The sequence below is a fragment of the Sinocyclocheilus grahami genome, unplaced genomic scaffold (assembly GCF_001515645.1).
Source record: "Sinocyclocheilus grahami isolate Dianchi unplaced genomic scaffold, SAMN03320097.WGS_v1.1 scaffold108.1, whole genome shotgun sequence".
NCBI lineage: Eukaryota > Metazoa > Chordata > Actinopteri > Cypriniformes > Cyprinidae > Sinocyclocheilus > Sinocyclocheilus grahami.
This window is the reverse complement of record NW_015505287.1, coordinates 102,942-125,249: the sequence shown is the minus strand read 5'-3', so window position 1 is coordinate 125,249 and position 22,308 is coordinate 102,942. Positions and strand designations below refer to the sequence as shown.

General features: G+C 36.3%; 1 protein-coding gene across 1 annotated transcript in view; it reads left to right on the top strand.

Annotated features, from left to right (window-relative positions):
• The window catches only part of LOC107588851 (vacuolar protein sorting-associated protein 8 homolog), a 134,076-nt gene extending 112,248 nt beyond the window's left edge, over positions 1 to 21,828 (top strand). Inside the window, exons 35-36 of the mRNA XM_016277092.1 lie at positions 2,526 to 2,606; positions 21,597 to 21,828. Of these exons, the coding sequence (XP_016132578.1) occupies positions 2,526 to 2,606; positions 21,597 to 21,740 (225 nt within the window). The 3' untranslated portion in view covers positions 21,741 to 21,828. The remainder of the gene's footprint in view (positions 1 to 2,525; positions 2,607 to 21,596) is intronic.
• Positions 21,829 to 22,308: the final 480 nt, after the last annotated feature.

Below are 22,308 nucleotides of genomic sequence, written 5' to 3'. Positions count from 1 at the left end.
TAATGCATCATTTGTATTATCAACGTGAATGTTAAAATCTCCGACAATTAGCGCTTTATCAACAGTAACCAATAGGTCTGAGAGGAAATCTGCAAATTCTTTTAAGAAATCTGTATACGGCCCTGGTGGTCTATACACAGTAGCCAGAGCAAGAAATACGATAGATTTCTTTTGCATATCTGATAGTGTAACATTAAGCAGAAGTATTTTGAATGAGTTAAACCACATTAGTAACATTGAGAATATCACTATATATTGTTGCAACACCGCCGCCACGACCAGTCTGACGGGGCTCATGCTTATAGTAGCTTGGTGGAGTAGACTCATTTAGACCAATATAATCATTTGGTTTTAGCCAGGTTTCAGTCAAGCAGAGTACATCAAATCTATTATCTGTGATCATTTAATTTACAATAACTGCTTTGGGTGCGAGTGATCTAATGCTTGGATGTACTCATACCCATACAAACATGTCATACATGAAAGAAAAATACATATTCAGGTATTAAAAAAAGAATAAAAACAATTACATGACATGCAGATTAAGTAATTGGATTAATCACAATTAATTGCTTAGAAAAGTCCCCAAATAAAAGTAATTCAGATATATTGTTGTACCTAAAAAAACTGTGACTTTAGAAGTAAATATAATATATATAAATATCTTTGTTTTATTTATTTGTATTTTATTTATATTTATTTTATATTGGTTTATATCAAAATCCTCCGACATTCTTCTTTGCAACACCCGCTGACTGCAATGATAGAGCTTGGAATAGCCAGGACAATTTTTAATATAACTCCGACAGGATTCGTCTGAAAGAAGAAAGTCGTGTACACCTAGGATAATTCGAGGGTGAGTAAAACACAAGCTAATTTTCATTTTTGGGTGAACTAACCATTTAGCAACACATGCTCATTGGAAAAAAACGTGCCTATCTACATGCACACTGAGTCCGAAATTTTCACACGTTGAAAAATAAATACGACCTTGCGTTGTGTCAATCACGTTTAAACACTGCCTCCGAAACTTTCGTCCGTCATTAAAAAAAAACGGACCAGGTTCGATTTTCTGCATTTTGATAGGAAAGGATGACGAATACGAAAAACGCATACGAAAATTTCAGACTCGGTGTGCATTATATATTTTTCTGAGGCTGTTTTTAGTCCTTTTCTAGCTACCTACAAGAAACATTAGGTTTAATCTAAACAAAAAACATGATACTTCAGGTCTAGAGGAGACTGATCCTAAGTGAGAAGAAAGAGAAAATGGCAGATCTTTAGAAGTAGGTCAGATGTTCTCTAAACGATTTCAACATCTTGTCTAGTTGGCTGAAATGCTCCTCCTGATGTCTCGAGGTGAAGAAAAGTGGCTTTTTACTTTTTTTTTAAGCAAGGAAATACATTGGGCTATCAAAAAGTGTGTAATTGGTTTATTTAAATAAGTTGTGTGTAAATAACGGATTTAATGAACACCACCAAATTATCCTACCTTTCCCACAACACTGTCACGCAAAATCGACGTCCTCCAAATCAGCGCCCTGCGTACGGAGACTGCTGAAACAGCGTGACAATGTTCATCTCCTTCTTTCTGCTGAAGGGAGGGCGCAATAATTGCATTTATTCTTCTGCAGTGACAGTAGCATTTGTCCTTTGTGCCACTCAAAACAGACTCTGATTATATATAGAGACCCAGTGAGGTAAAGTAAGGATACACTTGATTTAATTCTGGAACATTCTGTTGAAAAGCGTCTCTGGGTGGAGTTTGGCAGATCTTTAGGGTTTGTGCTTGACTTCGTGCCTTTGGGACTGGAGAAGTCATTGACATTGGATGACAGAGACTGAGAGGTTTTGGATCACTGGAGGCCAATTTGAGCCAAACCAAGTGATGAAATGATTCTGATTGGTGTGAAGGACACTGGAATGTGTCTTTAAATAAGTGAATGTGTCATTATGTATGAAGGGCCTGTCTGTAAATCTGGGCCAATGGTTATTAAATGTGGATTATCATAGATAAAATTTATATTTACCCATGTAAATTCTTCAAATTCATATACAGCCACGAGAAGTAGTATATGACCACATAAACAATTAATTGCAAATCTCAAAGTATTTCGCAACTTATTTTCTTCCTGCTTGATATCTGTTGATGTCATGTTTTTTTTTTTTAAATGTCACAGCCGTCACTTTTAATCACTTGTCTTTCCCACATCATAGGCTTGTGTATGAAAATGTCATTCAATGCGATTAACACTCCTCTGATTCTTGAAGGGTTTATTTAGAAGTTGCGCAGTTTGCTATTTATCAAGTCCATATCTTGCAGCATGGTTTGCCCCTTCATATTTCATATTGACATTCTAATGTTTTTATATATGTCATTGATGTATTTTCACAAAAATGTTATATTTAATTGTCTTTAGGATTATCTCTGGCCGATTATCTCTGGCTCTGGTGTATAGTGTCAGGGGTGTTTTGGTTCTGGGACAGTGTTGATCTGTTGCGTTGGTATGTTTTTCTCTCTGTAGATGTTGACTGAAGCCACTCTGGATGCCCAGCAGACTCAGGCCTGGGATCATTTCCGCACTCTCTACAGAGGACCATCTAGGGTACGATTGACCTTAAAATCTGTTCTTTCCATTCTCGCACTATTCAAATGTTTACATGCCACGACTTGCAGAATATGTTTATCTTTCCTTTTTTAGTACTGTCATAATGTTATTTTAGTCATGGTGAAGCTATTTGACGTATAAGCTACAGTTTAAAAGTTTGGGGTTGGTAAGATTTTTGTAATGTTTTTGAAAAGTCAATATTAATATTTTCACAGTAATATTGTGAAATTGTACAATTTATTTCAAATTTGATTAAATATTACAATTTATTACAATTAATTTATTTTTTACCAATGTTAAAAAAGTTTTTGCTGCTTCTTTTTTTGTGTGAAAACAATGATACATTTTATTTTTCAGGATTATTTAGTGAACAGAGATTTCAAAAGAACAGGGTTTATTTTAAATATAAATATTTTGTAAGATTACAAATGATCACTGTCACTTTGATCATTTTAATGCCTCACTGATAATTAAAAGTATTAAATTCTTTAAAAAAAAAAAAAATCTTACTGGCCCCAAAATTTTGAATGATATTGTATCCCACAAGACAAAAAAATCACTTAATTAATCACATTATCCTGTTTAATACATACATACTCTTACATACCCTGGTTATTATCTAGTGTTGACACCTCAAGCATCAATATCTGCTTGCAGCCTTTTGTGATAGCAGTGCATAATAAGTCCCTGGTTTGTCCTGAACATTAAATTTGCCCATCTGTTCTTTGAAAAAAGCCCCCGGGTACTTTAAGTTCTTGCATGCAAGTTGAATTCTTCCCCACAGTGGCTCAATGATGTTGAGATCCAGCTTCAGGGCAATTGAAGGACTTGTACATTATTTCAAAAAGGCTGGCAGCAGTCATGGATACTCAGGGAGGCAGTACATGATACTAAGTACCAAGACCACAAAGACATGTTTTATTTTCAGCAATTTCATTTATTTTTCTTGTGGAATATTTGTAAATGTCTATTATGCAGCTTATTTAGTACTAAAATAAAATCAAATTCTGTAGGACTAATAAAAAAAAAAAAAAGCGAAACATCTTGCAAATTAATCCGTGTATCATTCGTTCACTCGTTTTTTTTTTTATTTTAAGGTGATGCATATGACGTTGCTAAAAAGAACATTATTTTGTGTATTTGGTGTAATGCAATGTGTTTATGTGGTTTAAGGTTCGAAGAGAGGTTGCTCCTCTCTTGCCCACCTTTCTGAAACACGTCGATTTTTACAAAGCTTATCGTTTTGAAATGACTCTATGAGTGTCAAAGTTACTTTCAAAGAAAGTCTGTTTACTCTGCGGCCATATTTGCAACGCCTCCGGGCAGTTCAAACCAAGAGACAAAGTCCTATCTAAATGAATGGGGTAATCCTGAAATCTCAAAAACTGCCCTATGAACTCACAATTAAATTACATATTTCAAATTTGAAATGAACTGCCCCATGAATGTTGTTTCTTATGCTCAAATAGTATTAAAAAAGCTTATTTTTTAGTGTAGACCAGCCAATGTGCATGCACAGTTACAACGAGCTTATCGCTGCGCATGCACATTGGCTGGTCCAGCCTCAGGTTTCTATGGGAACCAGAGCTTCTAATGGCTGCTGCAGTGTGACAATGACTTTACCAGTCATCTTTCATTTAGACTTTAATTTTTTCCGCCATATTGCGTGTTGCAGTTTCTCCCATTCATAAATATAGGAGTGATCTGTCTTTGTATTTATATAATCTTTGGCGGTGTGCTCTGATTGGCCAGATATCCAGTGTATTGTGATTGGCCGAATACATCAAGCGTGTGACGGAAATGTTACGCCCCTTACCATATTTGGAAACACACAGTGTCTCCAAGACATTGTGGCGACGGCAACAATACTACAGCGAGAATAAAAGCTACGCCGCCTTTCTTTGCGTAAAAATTTGGGTGCTGTTATGCAAATCTTCCAACACAGTGACGTAGACATGTGGGGACGTGTTTAAATGAGACGTTTTAGGAAGGCGTGGTTGAGTCTTAACTTTTATAAAGAATATCTCTTTGGATTTGAGACTTTAATCTTTTTGACTTTACAGGTCTTATCTATGCATGAACAGCTTGTAACACTCCAAAGAGAAAAGAAAGCTTGAAATCGCGTCATATAACCCCTTTAATAATATATAATATTAATATTTAATACTGGAGCAGAGCCTAGACAGGGCCTTTTCCTGTATAGACCAACAATTCTAAATCAAGTGAATGAATGATACACAGATTCAAATTCCCTAAGGCAGTAGTTCTCGAACGTTTATGCTCATGCCTCCCCTTTAAAAAAATGTTTTAAACTCTAAATTAAAAAACACCTGCAATTGTTTCACTTTCACTGTGTCTATTCTGGGCTTGAGCAGTGCAACGTGATGCAATTAAAGCCAATCTAAATTGGATGCGGGGCAACAGGACGAATCCCCGACAGTAAGCTGATGGCCCATTTCTATTTCTGACATACTCTAAGCGCTCTTGCTACTTCTGACACAAAGGACAAATGGATTTGCATTGGTCACTTTGTCATGTCCAGCGTAGACAGCCTTTAGTTGTTGCGGCATGTTTGCTTTGCGACCCCTTTAAATACAAGATAAGCATTCGATCTACGTCAGAGCGTCCACAAATCTTTCTACAGCGTTGTTGGCAGGGCGGCCAGATTTTTGACGCCCTCAACGGTGGCGATGTGAACACACAGTAAGGCATATTTATACTCTTGAACTGCAGCTTTGTTGCAGATTTTGTGGGATTTTCAGTTCACCCAGTGACAAAACATGTGTCAGTGCCTTACAAGATTATTCCATAACAACGGTCTGTTATGCAATACAATGCGTGTGTATGTGTTGCCTTTGTGTAAATACTGCAGTCATTGAGTCTTACTGTTTATGGGTCAGCACTTATCAGACAGAGACAATCCGAATGTCTTGTGTTTGACTGTATCTTGAATACACTCACACAGTGCTCTGCCCTCTGACCTACTGTCACATCTGTGTACTCCTCACACTGTACATGAGCGGTCCAGTTTTAAAGTCTAGAAAGGTGTGCATATATACCTATGTATGCGAGAGGTTGGAAGGCCATTTTTCTCCCCCTTAGGTTTATATTTATATACCTTTTCAAGATTAGAGACCTGCAGTATTGGACTCTATTTTCGCTCACAGTTCTATCCATCACATACACACAGATGCACTCAAATACACTCTCACCCACATGTGCACACCCCCACATACACTCACACAAACATAGAGACGCTTACAATCAAATGAAGATCTATGTCGACTCAGTGCTGCTGACTAAAAACTAAGTTGACACAGTGTCAAATGGAATTTTAGTTAAAAGTGTCTTTGATTAAGAGAGGCCCATTGCCCTAATTACGCCTGGAATTAATATTCATTTACTGTCATAATATAACATTAAAAGCCAGACATAAATGCACCCATGAGGCATTATGATTGGGTCGTGATCGAATCACTGAAAACATATTTGTAGGTGGTCTGACATGAATTACGACACATTTAACGGTGTAAAAGCATTTTTGCATCTATTTTCAGTTATGCAAGTAATATGAATTGATGTTACATTGTAAATAGTAATTTGTTTCACAGTATAATTGAGGTTACACTGTAAACAACCATATACTTCACACTTCGCATAAATCTTTTTGACGGATTTTCACTACACTATTATTGAGGCCCAAATTAATAACACAATAAGAGATTATTGTAATTTAGAAATTAGAAATGTAGAAATTAAATGAATAAATAGTGCTTTCAAACGATTAATTGCGATTATTCGCATCCAAAATAAAAGTGTTTGTTTACATAATATATGTGTGTATACTGTGTATATTTATTATGTATATATGAATAGAAACACATGCGTGTATATATTTAAGAAAAATATGCTGTTTACATATTAAATATATTTATATATAATATAAAATATAAGAATATAAATATATATGTAAATATTTTCAAAATATATACTGTATGTGTGTGTATTTATATATACATAATAAATATACACAGTACACAGACATATTATGTAAATAAAAACGTTTATTTTGGATCCGATTAATTGCGATTAATCATTTGACAGTACTATATAAATAATGATGTCAGTCAGATTCATCTTTAACATTTTTTACAAAATTTTTCAAAAAGAACTTGAAGCCTTTTTATATTATGCATTATAAAAGTATTAATTTTTTATATGCGTTTGTTATGCCTTGTGATATATCTTATAGTACACACATATATTATATAACCACAGATATATTACATTGTAATAATTAAATATTCATTGTTTACCTTTAGAAAGTATATTTTATTAAAATATGACAAACAACCTATTTCAAATGTTACAACAATAATAGAAATAATAATATAATGCGTTTTACCTCTGGTAAAATGTTACCTTACAATTATTTATGAAAAAATTTAATGCATGGCAACATACATTATGAGTACCCTTAAAGTGTGTTATACATAAAGGCTTCAGTTGAAGTGTTTTCAAAATTACTGTTGATAAGCACTTTCTGCAGACTGGGGTTTCTAACACCTCAACTTTTATTACAGAATCCAAAAAAACTCCCACATTTGCGAGCTGACATTTTTGGGGTGTGGGTAGAATGTCTGGTTTTTGCCTGTCATCGCCTCAGACATGATTTTATGTGACAGCTACACACTAGCTCTGCCCACTATGTTGGGAGTGTCAACCAGATTGTTAGTCACTGGATTATTTACAATAATATCATATGTGTCATATTAACATCTTTAAAAAAAATATATAAATATAATAATAATATATATATATTGGTTTCTGTACCCAATATTTAAAAAATTTACAAATACAATAAAAATATCGGTATCGGTACTCGGTATCGGCAAGTACCAAAAATAAAGGTATCGTATCGGGCGAGTACTTGAAAAAGCGGTATCGGTGCATCCCTAATATATATATGTATTATCACAGTTTATTCGCTATAGTTTAGAAAATGGTAATAAAATATGACAAGAACTCAGAATTAAACTGTGTCAGAACAAATTCATCTTGATAATGTTAGATAATTTTGATAGAAAGGTATGTAATAGATTACAATCAACCAAAGATTATTCAGACAACTGTTAGTATGACAGTATTTACACAACTATCATCTCTCTCTCCCTCTCTCCCTCCCTACCGTTAAGTAACTTGTGCATTGTTTTGCTTACTTGTTTTTGACATATCCGACCGAACTACAAACTTTCCAGTGATGTCTGTGAGAAAGATATATTCACTCGACAAGCTCGTGCATCTGCGCCGCCGCGCGCTCAATCCACTTAGCGTGCTTTGTTTATCAGCTCGCGCACATCAGCTATACAGGCGTTAATACTGAATGTTTAACATTATATTCATTGCATACATGTACTTCGTAGTAGACATCCTTAACTCCTTTCTGCTGTCTGTTGTTGGTGTTTCTTTGTTTGAATATGGTGCGTATCACATGCTGTGTGGTATCGCATTTGGTATCGGGGCATTTTAACGAGTACGAGTACAGGAGACCAGTATCGGGCCCGATACCGATACCAGTATCGTATCGGTGCATCCGTAACGTATATATACAGCAATGTTTCTAAAGTGCAGTAAATGATCTAAATTTTTCAGTTAATGCAACCACTTTGAGTTTTCACATGTTAATGTGGTCAGATCTAACTGTAGCTGTACAGGGAGTCATTGTGGCTGACTGAAGATTTGCTGTTGATACTCTTGTCCAGTTAAATGTCACATTACCAGTCAGCCCAAACAAACTCAAACCAATCCAGTCAGTTTGTGTGGGGAATCTTTGACCCTAATCCTCTGAAGAAATAGCTAGTCACTGCTGTAATCCAGTATCACTCTTAACACACTCTCAGTGTGTCCTCAGCTTTAAGAGTCGGAGTAGATAGACATCCTGAAAGAGAGATAGATAGATAGACAGACATAGAGTACGCTCATTGTCAGTTTCTTCGGTCCATGCAGTTTCTGTGTCTGTCTGCTGTTCTTCGCTTATCTACAGTATGTGACATGCTGAAGTGTGTTTGTTTATGTGCTGTCGTTCTTTTCCTGTCTCTGTGCTAGACTTCACACTCTCGGTAATGAGGAAACAAACTACTCTAGACTTGACATCATGCCAAACTGAGCTTCAGAGAGCTGAACAAACGCACTCATGTACTCGGTGTGAATATCAGTGATTACGAATACAACGCATAGCATGTGTATGTGTGGATGGTGCAGGTAATGCAAAGTATTCACACCTTAAAACTCCCTCTCATCCCTTCCTGTAAAATTTAAAATAATAGTTTTCTGTTGTAATATATAGGGATGTAACGATATCAAAATCTCACGATACGATATTATTGTGATATGAAGTCCACAATACGATATTTCGATATTGTAAAAGAAAAAATTGGGGAAAAATGAAAATTTTGTACATTTTAAAGAATTATTCTATCTAATGCACTTTGAGGGGTCAAAATTAAGAGCTCCAGCCCATGTTTCTTAACTAAGAAAACTTAAGTCAGAAAGAAGTCAGTGAAAAAATCTGATAAAAACATACATCAGTTGTTGTAAAGCAAAACGCCTTACAACTCAGATAATAAAAATGTTACTAATATAGTAGAAATTTCAGTTTAACCCTGTATGGTACGCAATATGATATCAATGATGAAAAAATTATTTGTGATGTTTTTCCTGCTTAAATTTGGACACTATAACAATACCAATAAACAACTTTTTTTTTTAATTAGTTGTCTCAAGGCAACATTGTACAACAGCGGATAATTTAAACATTTTACATTTCCATGCAGAAAAAAGAAATATATTTATTCAAAACATACATTTCTTTAACCAGATTTAAATAGTTTTTAATGTATTACACATCTCATATCTAATAAAAAAATAACATTTCATATCCAGCTGTTGCTCTCAGGCAACATTGTACCATCGTGGATCACAAGTATAACCAAACCATCATATAAATTATCATATCAAAATATTACACAAACCTTGCGCCTGGTGTATGGGCCCACTGTCTTTGACACTTGCAGTGGTATTAAAAATCCTTTTAAATATGTGATGTTTTTCTTTTTAAATATGCAACTCTTGCAGTGTAAGTTTGACCTGCTTGACTTTCTCATTACCGTCCCTGTTTTCCTCAAACACCCTCTGCCATCTCTCTCCATCCTAAAATATCAGAAAAAGAGGCCATCTCCCCATCCATTTTAAGTACATGGCTCTCTGGAATACCTGAATCTGACCGGTGGCATCTGATGACGGTCATGATTGATGACCGTCTGACTATACATTATCACTTACTTGGCACTCTTTCTACAAAATAGTACAGTTTTATTAGTTGAGCAGATGAGGGGGGTTGGGTCTAGCAGCATTAAGTGGTGCTAATATGGGGGAAGTGCGTTTGAGTCTGCAAGTGTCATTTCACAATCCCATTTCCCCTTCTTTTTTTTCTTCCCATTATTTCTCTAATCTCCCTATCAAGTCAGAAAAGGCCAGTAACAAAACAAAGTTACAATATATTTGATAATTGTCAGTCAGTTTGAACCTAATAATAAACTTTAAGCCCTTAGTTGAAGTAGAATTGGCATCTATTCACACAAAACGGACATTAAAAAAAGTTTTTTCTGTTTCCCTCTTTCCTCACATTCCCTGCCTCTGTGCATGAGTGACCGAAATGTATCCATTAGTCATTGTGTTGGTTCTAAATGAATCTCCTCACAGGATATGAAGAGGCTGTGGTCTCTGATGCTGAATACAGATCCTGTATTAAAACACACTGCTTTCACCCAGTCTCACGGCCAACACACAGTGCATTTTATCTTCTTCTGATAAACGTATTCATCATAGACTGCACAGAGAGTGCTATTTTTTCCATACAGCCATGTGGAGAAATTAGGTAAATGTCTAGGAAATCATTTGATTGTTTATTAGGGTTTATTATGTTTCTGTTGAACAATAGTTAAAGGGGTCATATGATGCGATTTCAAGTTTTCCTTTCTCTTTGGAGTGTTACAAGCTGATTAGATCAGATAAGATCTCTGAAGTTGCAAAGACTAAAGTCTCAAAACCAAAGAGATATTCTTTATCGAAGTTCGAGAGAGAGAGCGAGAGCACGAGAGAGAGAGAGCGAGAGAGAGAGCGCGTGAGAGAACGTGTGAGAGAGAGAGAGAGAGAGCGAGAGAGTGAGCTGCGTGTGTGTGTGTGTGTGTGTGTGTGTGTGTGTGTGTGAGAGAGAGAGAGAGAGACAGAGAAGAGAGAGAGAGAGAGAAAGAGAGAGAGAGTGAGCTGCGCGTGTGTGTGTGTGTGTGTGTGAGTGTGTGAGTGTGTGAGTGTGTGCGCGCGTGTGTGTGGGTGTGGGTGAAACTAAGCGTTTGAGAGAGGCGGGCATAGAGGACTTACAATAATGTACAGTATTTAAAAAATAATGTGTTTTTTGAACATTAAAGCATGTCAACATATTCTGTTACACCAAATACACAAAATAATGATCTTTAAAAAAGCATCATATGACCCCTTTAAAGAAAGTTATATTAGCTAATAATAGTCTTATACACAACCGTTCAAAAGTTTGGGGTCAGTAAGATTTAAAAAAATGTAATAAAAAATACATAAAAACAAAAAAAAACATTTTTAAAAAATGTACAATGTTACAAGAGATTTAGTTTTTATTTATTTTAAATAAATGCTGTTAAATAAATGATTCTTTAAAAAATTCATAAAAATAATTTTCCATTTCCATTAACTATTTCCAATATTGATAATAATGAGACATGTTTCTTGAGCAGCAAATCAGCATATTAGAATGATTTCTGAAGGATCATGTGACACTGAAGACTGGAGTAATGGCTGCTGAAAATTCAGCTTTGCATCACAGCTATAAATTACATTTTATGATACATTACAATAGAAAACATTTTAAATTGTAAAAAAATATATTCACAATATTACTTTTTTCACCATATTTTTTATCAAATAAATCCACACTTGATAAGCATGAGATTTCTATCAAAAGCATAAAAAGATATTTTGAACAGTCAGTGTTTTCCCTATAGAGTTTTAGGGTGGAACATGAATTGACATGGCCATCTCCCATGAGAGCTGAGAGTCAGGTAAACACGTATCAGTCTTTGTGCCGATCCCTTCACACAAGCATCCTCAAGAGTTTTATTAGAACTGTTTGGTCAACACACACACATGCACATCCCCAGCAGACTTCCCATAATTAACACAGCAGAACTGCACAGCCCAGTTCTGAGCTCTTTAATTAAACCGTAAATGGTTTCAGAGGATGAGTAGATAGAATAAAAGACCCTAGCGTCAGGCAAGGTGTTTATTTGTGGATGTGTGGTTAGTGTCTCCCATTGTTCCTTTGTCTGGGTGAAGATTATGGAATTCTGATTTGCAGATTGAAGATGTTTGTGTTTGAGAGAGAGATTAATTAAAACGAGAAGTGAAAAGCAGATAGAGTGACTCTCCCAACACCTGAGAGTACTAACTTGGCGTGTGTGTGTGTGTTTCTTTAAAGCATTAATGAGAAGGCTGCCAGGCAGGCGCTGACAATACACACCAGTCATGATTATGTCAGCACTAGCGTATGTATGTTAGCGTATGCGAGTGTGTCAGAGTTTTTGAAGTGCTGTCTAAACGTTCTGGACTTGCTGATTAAGCTTACAGGAACATTTGATTTCGACCAGGAGGAAATGAAAGATGTATGTTGTTCATGTGTTTGTGTGTGCCTTGTTTTATAGTCTTTATGAAATCTGTGTGTGTGTGGGAGGTTGTCAGGGTTTCTCTGATGCTTTGTCAGTGCTGAGCTTTGATTGCTCTCTTTGAGGTCCCAGTCAGTCCATTTCCCTTCAGTGCAGCAGTTCCAGGAAGAAGGCGAGGAAGACGGATGAAGCCACTGGAAAAAGAGATGTATGTGGAGAGATGAGACAAGCGTGCAATAGGAAGAAATACAGCTGAAGGAAAGGGATTGTGTTGAGAGGAAAGAGTGGAGGGATAATGAAACTGCAAGAGCAATGAAATGGTGGAAGGTGTTTCGGAATGAATGAATTAGAAGGACAAGATTTAAGAGAGGTGAAAGGACAGAATGAGGGAGGAGAAAGAAAGGCCTTTGATAGACTATATCAGGGGTTTTAAAACTTTTTAATCCCAGGGACCCCCAAATATGATGATTCCTTGCAGGGGACCCCCTTGTCTAAAATATAAAGGCGACTATGTATTTTAAGTATAAACATGTAAACTAAAATTCTGTATAATGTAAAGACATATTGCAATTCATATTTCAATAAACAGGCATGTGAAATGCTATTGTTTTAATAACAATTTATTTTATTATTTGGCAACTTACTATAGCCAGAAATGATTCTCACAATTAACAATTTCCTGTAGCTTTTTGTATTTCAAAAAAAAATTTGCTAAATATTTACATTAACTGAACAGGGTACCTTTTCTAAATAAGGCACTGGCAGATGAAAAGTTAAACCTGAAGGACAACATTTGTAGTTTCTGTAGTTTTTTGTTGTTGTTGTTGTTGTTGTTGTCTTGTATTTCTAGAACACTGCAAAATATTTACATTGAACTGGGTACCTTTTCTAGTTAAGACACTGTTAAATGAAAAGTTAAACCTGTTTTTGTTTGTTTGTTTGTTTTTTCGTATTTCTGGAAAATTGCTAAATATTTTCATTAACTGAACAGGGTACCTTCTTTCACAGTATTACAGTGTGACAAGTTAAACCTGAAGGACAACATTTGCATTACAAACACAATCAAACCAATTTGAATCATTCACTGATTCAAAAACTCCTAATGGGATGGATGAGCTTGGTGACTTCTACATAGTTTGTCATAGCGTGGTTTCATTTTAGTGAGAGCCAGGCGCATGTCACTTTCAACCTCCAGACGGGCTCTGTGCTTAGACTGAAGTACTTTCAGTGCTGAAAATCCAGCTTCACACAAATAAGTTGTGGCAAAAGGTAAAAGATATTTGACAACACAGGGTAGTCCTCTCTCACAGACATCCAAAACTCTGATAGAGGAAGACATGGAAACCTTGTTTTCATCCCGCCGTCATTTGTCAAGTCAATCAGTTGCTCCTGGGCTGCTAAATCCAGATGAGTGCCAACCCCTGGTGCAAATGGGTTCCTAACAAAGTCCAGGTGTTCAAGTTGTTGTTCAAATCAGGGAAATACAGTTTCAAATAGCCCTGAAGATGTGACAGGTGAGACTGAATTATGGGCGTGATGTTGTCAGCAGTGGAGGAGATGCGCTCCTGGTTGTAGAGAGGAAAAATTTCTGTTACGCCCTCTTGCAGTTTGCTTTCCCACAGGGATCATTTTTGCCTGAATGCGCGCATCTTATCTTGTGCATTCAGTATGTGAACATTGTGTCCTTGCATGCTCTGATTGAGGACATTGAGATACTGGAAAAAATCTGCATTGTATGACAACTTCAGTATCCATGTCATCTTCAAAACATTTGGCAAGCTCTAGTTTTTTATCAGAGAGAAACTCTCTCAGCTCTTTGCACAGCGCATACACTCGACTTAACACAGCCCTGCGGGAAAGCCAGCGTACCTCTGAGTGGAGCACCAAACCCTCGTAATCAGCACCCATTTCTTTGCAGAGTAAACTGAAGAGTCTGTGTTTCAAGTGGAGTGATTTTACATAGTTCACCTTTTTTACTACATCCCTCAGCACTTGATGCAAATCATCTTCAATGCATTTGGCCACAAGAGCCTCATGGTGAAGCATACAGTGTGTGGCAACAGCGTTGGGGGCTTTCTCTTTGATCAGAGTCACGACGCCGCTGCGCTTACCGGTCATAGCGGCAGCACCGTCAGTACACACTCCAACACACCGAGACCAGTCTATTGAATTGTCCGTCATGAACTGATCCATCAGATTAAAGATGTCCTGCCCAGTGGTTCTGCCTTCAAGGGGTTTACAGAAGAGAAGTTCCTCCATAAATTTGTCCTTACCGAGGAAACGTATATAGACCATTAGCTGTGCTTGATTCGCTATATCAGTACTTTCATCCAACTGCAGCGCAATGTATTCACTGGCTTGCAGATGTTCTAAAAGTTGTGACGAAATATCATTGGCCATCTCACCTATGCGTCTGCTTACTGTATTGTCTGACAAAGGCACACAATCTACCTTTTGTGCCGCTTCCTCTCCAAATAACTCCCTGACGATGTCTTTGGTAGCTGGTAATAATAATGCTTCGCCAACTGTATGCGGCTTCTTAGCACACGCGATGTGGAGGGATGCCAGATATGATGCTTTTAAACACCTCTCAGGGACTGATGCTTGCTGGCCAAAAAATACTAGTCTGCCGGGCCAAACACAACTCCTGATGTTTGAAGTAGTCAGTTGATTTTCCTGCCTCATTGGGATGTTTCTGCTGTACATGGCGCTTGAGCTTGGATGGTTTCATGCATTCGTTGGAGATAATCTCTTTACAGAGAACACACTGGGGTCTCTCGACTCCCTGCTTTAACATGCAGGTACACTCTTAAAAATAAAGGTTCTTCACGATGCCGTAGAAGAACCTTTTTGTCTAAATGGTTCCATAAAGAGTCTTTAACATCTGAAGGACCTTTCTGTTTCACAAAAGGTTCTTTGTGGCGAAAGAAGGTTCTTCAGATTACAAAAAAGTAAGAAAAAGATGGTTCTTTAAAGAACCTTTGACTAAAAGGTTCTTTGTGGAACCAAAAATGGTTCTTCTATGGCATCGCTTGAAGAACCTTTTGAAGCACCTTTATTTTTAAGCGTGTAAAACCTAAGGCAATGTAAGATTTGGTATATTTTCTAGTTTTTGCCTTAGCATTTGCCAAGTTAGATTTACACGAACTACTTGTGGGAGCGGGATTCTTCAAAAATCTTTCCATCATCTGTAGTGCATGTACATGGCTGCTAATTGCTCCGTTCAACTGTATGCAAAACGTTAAGAGCGCAATATTTTTTGGGATAAACACATTACAAGGATCCACTCATATAAATCACAAAACTATATACAGATTTGGTCATTAATAACTTCAATATTTTAAAATATATATCTTGTCTAAATTGTAATTTTTTTGTTTCTGCCAAGTTTTTCGCTCTCTTGCGGACCCCAGTTTGAAAAACCCTGGACTATATGGATGATTTTTAGTTAGAGGCACTTTTGTCTACTTTAAATCTTGGAAAATGTTTAATTTGTGTTAAAATAAATGTTTCAGCTTGTCCTGGGAGATTTGATCATTGCCTTAAAGGAATGGTTAATCCAAAAAAAAATCTGAAAATGTACTTGCCCTCAGGCCATCCAAGATGTAGATGATGATTTTATTTCTTAATGGGAACAGATTTAGAGAAATGTAGCATTATAACACTCACCAATTGATGCTCTGCAGTGAATGGGTGCCGTTAGAATGAGACTCCACAATAATCCACACGACTCCAGTCCATCAATCAACATCTTGTGAATGAAAAGCTGTGTGTTTGTAAGAAACAAATCCATCATTAAGACATTTTAGCTTTAAAACCGTAGATTAGGTTACAACATCGGTGCCGAAAGCCTCGTGGGTAGTGCGCCGACATATAGCGCCCGTTGTGCTTTGGGCATCCCGAGTTCAAGTCCTGGCTCGTGGACCTTTCCCGATCCTGTCACCCTCTCTTTCTCCCAAGGGTAGAGGCCCAAAATATTCATTAATTTCATTCAACTCATCCTTTCATTCAACTTTAAGCAATCTTAGAAATGATGAAAAGGAATTAAAGAAATTACAGAATTAAAAAGATATTATAATCAACCGTCTGCAATTTAAATGAATAGTTCACCTAGAAATGAATATTCTGTTATCAGTTACTCATGTCATTCATTCAAAATGAATCAAAACCCATTAGACTTTCATTCACATTGAAAAATTATTCTTTTTTGTCATTCTGTCATCACTCACTCCTTCATCCCAGGGCAAAATACAATGACCTGTCAAACCAGACACTGAATGAAAGAAAAAGTCTACCTGCAGCATAATAAAAACCATTACAAACACAAGAAACATTCATGTACTGCATTACAAATGGTCTTCTACACACTAGAATACACAATTCTAGAATATTTGGTCACAAAAATGTGTTATAATCAATCTTGTTAGAGAATGTGGTGTAACACAGTAACCCCCCCTCCCCAAAATGCATTGCTTCAGACCCCTATCAGTTGTATTATTTTCCGTGTACTCGGACACCAGTAATATCAACAGCTCGATGTCTATGTGGTTCTGGAAAATTGCTTGCTTTATCATGTAGTTCTTAGTGTGAATAAACCTTCAGGCTCTCTTTTCGTCCTTATCCATATATGGATTTTACAGTGGGTACCATCGCACACAGCATAGCACAAAGTGTGTCCTTTTTCATACCTAACACTTTGACAGCTCTCCACTAATGTAATTAAATCATACACCATATTTTTCACACAAAGGCGAACCTTTCATACATCGCCTCCATGTATGACTCACGCTGAGAAGCCATTACAAGCTAACACACTTAGAAGTACATCACATGTACAGATTTGTTGTAGTTTCTATTAGGGCTGATCAGATTTTTCACTACACGATCATCGTGTGCACAAAGATTCACGATAACGATATATTGTAATCCTTAAAGGAATGGTTAATCCAAAAAAAAATCTGAAAATGTACTTGCCCTCAGGCCATCCAAGATGTAGATGATGATTTTATTTCTTAATGGGAACAGATTTAGAGAAATGTAGCATTATAACACTCACCAATTGATGCTCTGCAGTGAATGGGTGCCGTTAGAATGAGACTCCACAATAATCCACACGACTCCAGTCCATCAATCAACATCTTGTGAATGAAAAGCTGTGTGTTTGTAAGAAACAAATCCATCATTAAGACATTTTAGCTTTAAAACCGTAGATTAGGTTACAACATCGGTGCCGAAAGCCTCGTGGGTAGTGCGCCGACATATAGCGCCCGTTGTGCTTTGGGCATCCCGAGTTCAAGTCCTGGCTCGTGGACCTTTCCCGATCCTGTCACCCTCTCTTTCTCCCAAGGGTAGAGGCCCAAAATATTCATTAATTTCATTCAACTCATCCTTTCATTCAACTTTAAGCAATCTTAGAAATGATGAAAAGGAATTAAAGAAATTACAGAATTAAAAAGATATTATAATCAACCGTCTGCAATTTAAATGAATAGTTCACCTAGAAATGAATATTCTGTTATCAGTTACTCATGTCATTCATTCAAAATGAATCAAAACCCATTAGACTTTCATTCACATTGAAAAATTATTCTTTTTTGTCATTCTGTCATCACTCACTCCTTCATCCCAGGGCAAAATACAATGACCTGTCAAACCAGACACTGAATGAAAGAAAAAGTCTACCTGCAGCATAATAAAAACCATTACAAACACAAGAAACATTCATGTACTGCATTACAAATGGTCTTCTACACACTAGAATACACAATTCTAGAATATTTGGTCACTAAAATGTGTTATAATCAATCTTGTTAGAGAATGTGGTGTAACACAGTAACCCCCCCTCCCCAAAATGCATTGCTTCAGACCCCTATCAGTTGTATTATTTTCCGTGTACTCGGACACCAGTAATATCAACAGCTCGATGTCTATGTGGTTCTGGAAAATTGCTTGCTTTATCACGTAGTTCTTAGTGTGAATAAACCTTCAGGCTCTCTTTTCGTCCTTATCCATATATGGATTTTACAGTGGGTACCATCGCACACAGCATAGCACAAAGTGTGTCCTTTTTCATACCTAACACTTTGACAGCTCTCCACTAATGTAATTAAATCATACACCATATTTTTCACACAAAGGCGAACCTTTCATACATCGCCTCCATGTATGACTCACGCTGAGAAGCCATTACAAGCTAACACACTTAGAAGTACATCACATGTACAGATTTGTTGTAGTTTCTATTAGGGCTGATCAGATTTTTCACTACACGATCATCGTGTGCACAAAGATTCACGATAACGATATATTGTAATATACATATAGAAATCTCGAAAAATAAATAAATACCATGCTATTAGTCAAATCCATTTTTTTCTTCCTTTTTTGACCAATGAATCACACCATTGTATACAGAAGGATCAATTACACTAAACAGATGAGACTAAAATGCTAACCGTTTTTAGTTTGGTATAGTTTCAAAATACAGCAATTTGTTGTAATAAAAATACATTTTTACTCTAAACGGGTGTTCTAAATAACTTCCTTCTGTGAACTGATTCTTTTTACAGAATGAGGCTGAAATTAAATGATTTTATAGAATTCTATAGAGTGGATAAATGCTATGTCGATTAGCATTACCTTATAAATACACATCCTTAGTAAAATTCCTAAAATGGCTTAAAGAACACAGATAATCCATACACTGTTGCAATCGTGTGTTGATTGTCTTCGTGTTTCATCAGATAAAACATTTCTTTCTGCATTGTACTCGTCTACAGTGATAGCTAGATGCCTACAGAGATTTCCTGGAACATCATAAGTTCTATTACTCCTATGAGTCTTGCATGTGGACTTTCTGTGTGAGGGCGCCCTCCGGCGTCGAGTATGAATGAAACAAATTATATGTGAGAGTTTAGTACTCCATAATGGCGCTGACTCTAGATTATTACGTGTTGTATTGTCTTATGTGTACTATCCATTTTTAAATATCGACATTACCGGTATATTGCGACACCTCCAAATAACACGATAACGATATTTTGTTATTTAAATATCACTATTATCGTCAATACTGGTATATCCCAACTCCCTAGTCTCTTTCTTATACGTGACCCTGGACCACAAAACCAGTCATAAGGGTCAATTTTTTTAAATTGAGATTTACATCGTCCGAAAGTTGAATAAATAAGCCTTCCATTGATGTATGGTTTGTTAGGACAATATTTGGCCGAGATACAACTATTTAAAAATCTGAAATCTGAGGGTAATATTGAGAAAATCACCTTTAAAGTTGTCCAAATTAAGTCCTTAGCAATGCATATTACTAATCAAAAATGAAGTTTTGATATATTTTACAAAATATCTTCATGGAAAATTATCTTTACTTAATATCCTTAATATCCTAAAAATCTATAATTTTGACCCATACAATGTATTATTGGCTATCGCTACAAATACCTGTGCTACTTATGACTGGTTTTGTGGTCCAGGGTCACATACTGTAAAAGTAACTAAACATTTCTTAAACAAACAGACAAACAACCATATAGATTATTCTATAGATGCAGTAAAAAAAATGAAAACATAACATGGTTGCCATAGTATCTAATGCTAGGCTTTTTCACAGAGGAACATCAATCCTGGTTAGCAGTGTGGAAAATTGCTCATAGTAAAGTATGATAGAAAGACTGTTACTGGTATTAGACGTGCCCAGACTTCATACTCTGTGTTTAGCCTGTTTGCTAACAGTATGGGGCTAATAATAAAGCCACTGCAGTGACAGGCGATGATTAGCCACTGACGTGCTTTCGGTGTCTCTGTTTGCTTTTATCCGTCACTCTCCGTAGCCTTCGCTTAGCAGGTGTCCTGTTTATATAGGGAAGCGAAAGAAAAAAGAAAATAAGCTTGACCGAGGAATAGAACTATGGCTTATAAATGGCAGTCTGTTGTAAAGACTGGTGATAAACAGCAGGAGAAAGAAGGGGACACAAAATGAGTGCATTGAAATGTGTAATGCAGATGGATTTGATGCTGAAAAGTTGGTTTGCCCATAGAAAGAAAGAGACTGATTAGAGAGGGAGTGGACGGGAATGAGGAAAGGAGTATTTGAGTGAGATCAGAAAGGGAAGGAGAAGATAAAGATGCAAAGGAGGGCTTCAAAGTGAGGCTGGAGAGAGAAGGATAGATTATGCTGTTTGATTCATGCTGTTTCGTTAAATGCGCATTGATTGCTCGAGCTGTAACGAGGTCCCTGCTGAAAATATACACATTAATGAATGACTCTGGACAGGCTAATGCTGCTAATGAGTGCGGGTTGGTTGGTGTGAGCCTGTGTTTAAGTTTTTTTTTACAGTCTTCTGTATATCTTACTGCATGGTGCAATCCAGGTTACTGCATAACCTCTACTGGCCAACACCAACAGATTGATACTGTTGTCAATAAAACAATAATAATTGACATTAAGTGCTGCATGAAATGCGTGTTAAAGGGGTTGTTCAACCTAAAATAAGAAATTCTGTCATCATTTACTCTCATTTACATTCTGTGGAACACAAAAGAAGATACCTTTTGATGACCGATGACATCCATTGTCAATGAACTATCAAAATATCTTTTTTTTTTTACTGTTCCAGAGAACAAAGAAAGCTCATGCAGGTTTGGTACAACATGTTAGTGTGTAAATGATGACAGAATTTCATTTTTGGGTGAACTATCCATTTAATGCCAGGTGTAAACAATAAAAGGCATGAAACCCTAAATTTGACGTTGACCTAGACTCGGCCAACAAAATCACACGTGACCAAACCTTATCAGGCTTTGTGTAGCCAACAGATAAATTGCATTGAAAATGAAAATTAATATTAGAGGGCAAAAGTTTTTACAGAACTCTGAAAGGGAAAGCACTTGGAGACACAATAAGAAGCTTTTAACACTGCTTATTCATCTTGCACTGTTAGCAGATGGGTATGTTTTACTTATTTGCAGCTATGGCAGCATCTTAATATTTCAAAGCAAGTTTTTTATTTTTTTCAAATGATTCGGTGCACGAACAGTTGTGAATAATTGTGCTGTCTGACTCAATTTTAAGGAAATGGTTTAATAATAATAATAATTATTGTATATGTATTATTTTTGTTAAATTAATGTATAGTTTTTGCCGTTAAAGTTTTTTTATTGTCATTGTAATAACTGTTTTAGCTGTGTAATTATTAACTGGGTTTTTCTTTTTGTTTTTCAGCTTGCTGTTCTGACAGAACTCACTCATTCGCATGGCAGTGAGAGGGCCGGTCTGTCGAACCCTGTCCATCCAGGAACAGGAAGTATTTATCACAGCGAGAATGTCCAGCTAAAGCTTTCTCCTCCGCCACTGGTGGAGGAGTAGATGACTCTGCCCACTGTTACAAATCATAATAAAGCACTACCATGTCTGTACAGAACTCATGTTTGAGATGTTGTGTTTCAATGCTTTGCAGTCCCTACATTCTCAAATCAGATGATACAAATGAATGGTAATCTTTAATTACTAGTTCATGCATGTTAATTCCACATGTTTCAGAAATGCTAAATGGAGAAAAATCATTTATATTGGTAAACCGATTAAAATAATATTCAAATGAACCACAGTCTTTACACTTGGTAGTTTAACTACCTGAGGCAAACAAAAAGAAAGAATGTGTTTATGGATATATGAGCCTGCATTAGCCTTTTATGATCGCACGCGCACAAGGAATTTGACTTTGTTAACAAACATTTCCAGTACTTATTTTTAACAGCAAAAATAATGAAATGTAATTAATTTAATTTAAATGTTAAACTTTATTTAGATTTAATTTAACTTAATTTCATTCTTGCTGTTAAAGCACTGATAAAGTCAATCAAATATTTATAAATAAGAATGTTGCATGTCTCAAAAATATTGCAGTATAAAGACAACCACTGAGGCAGCATTA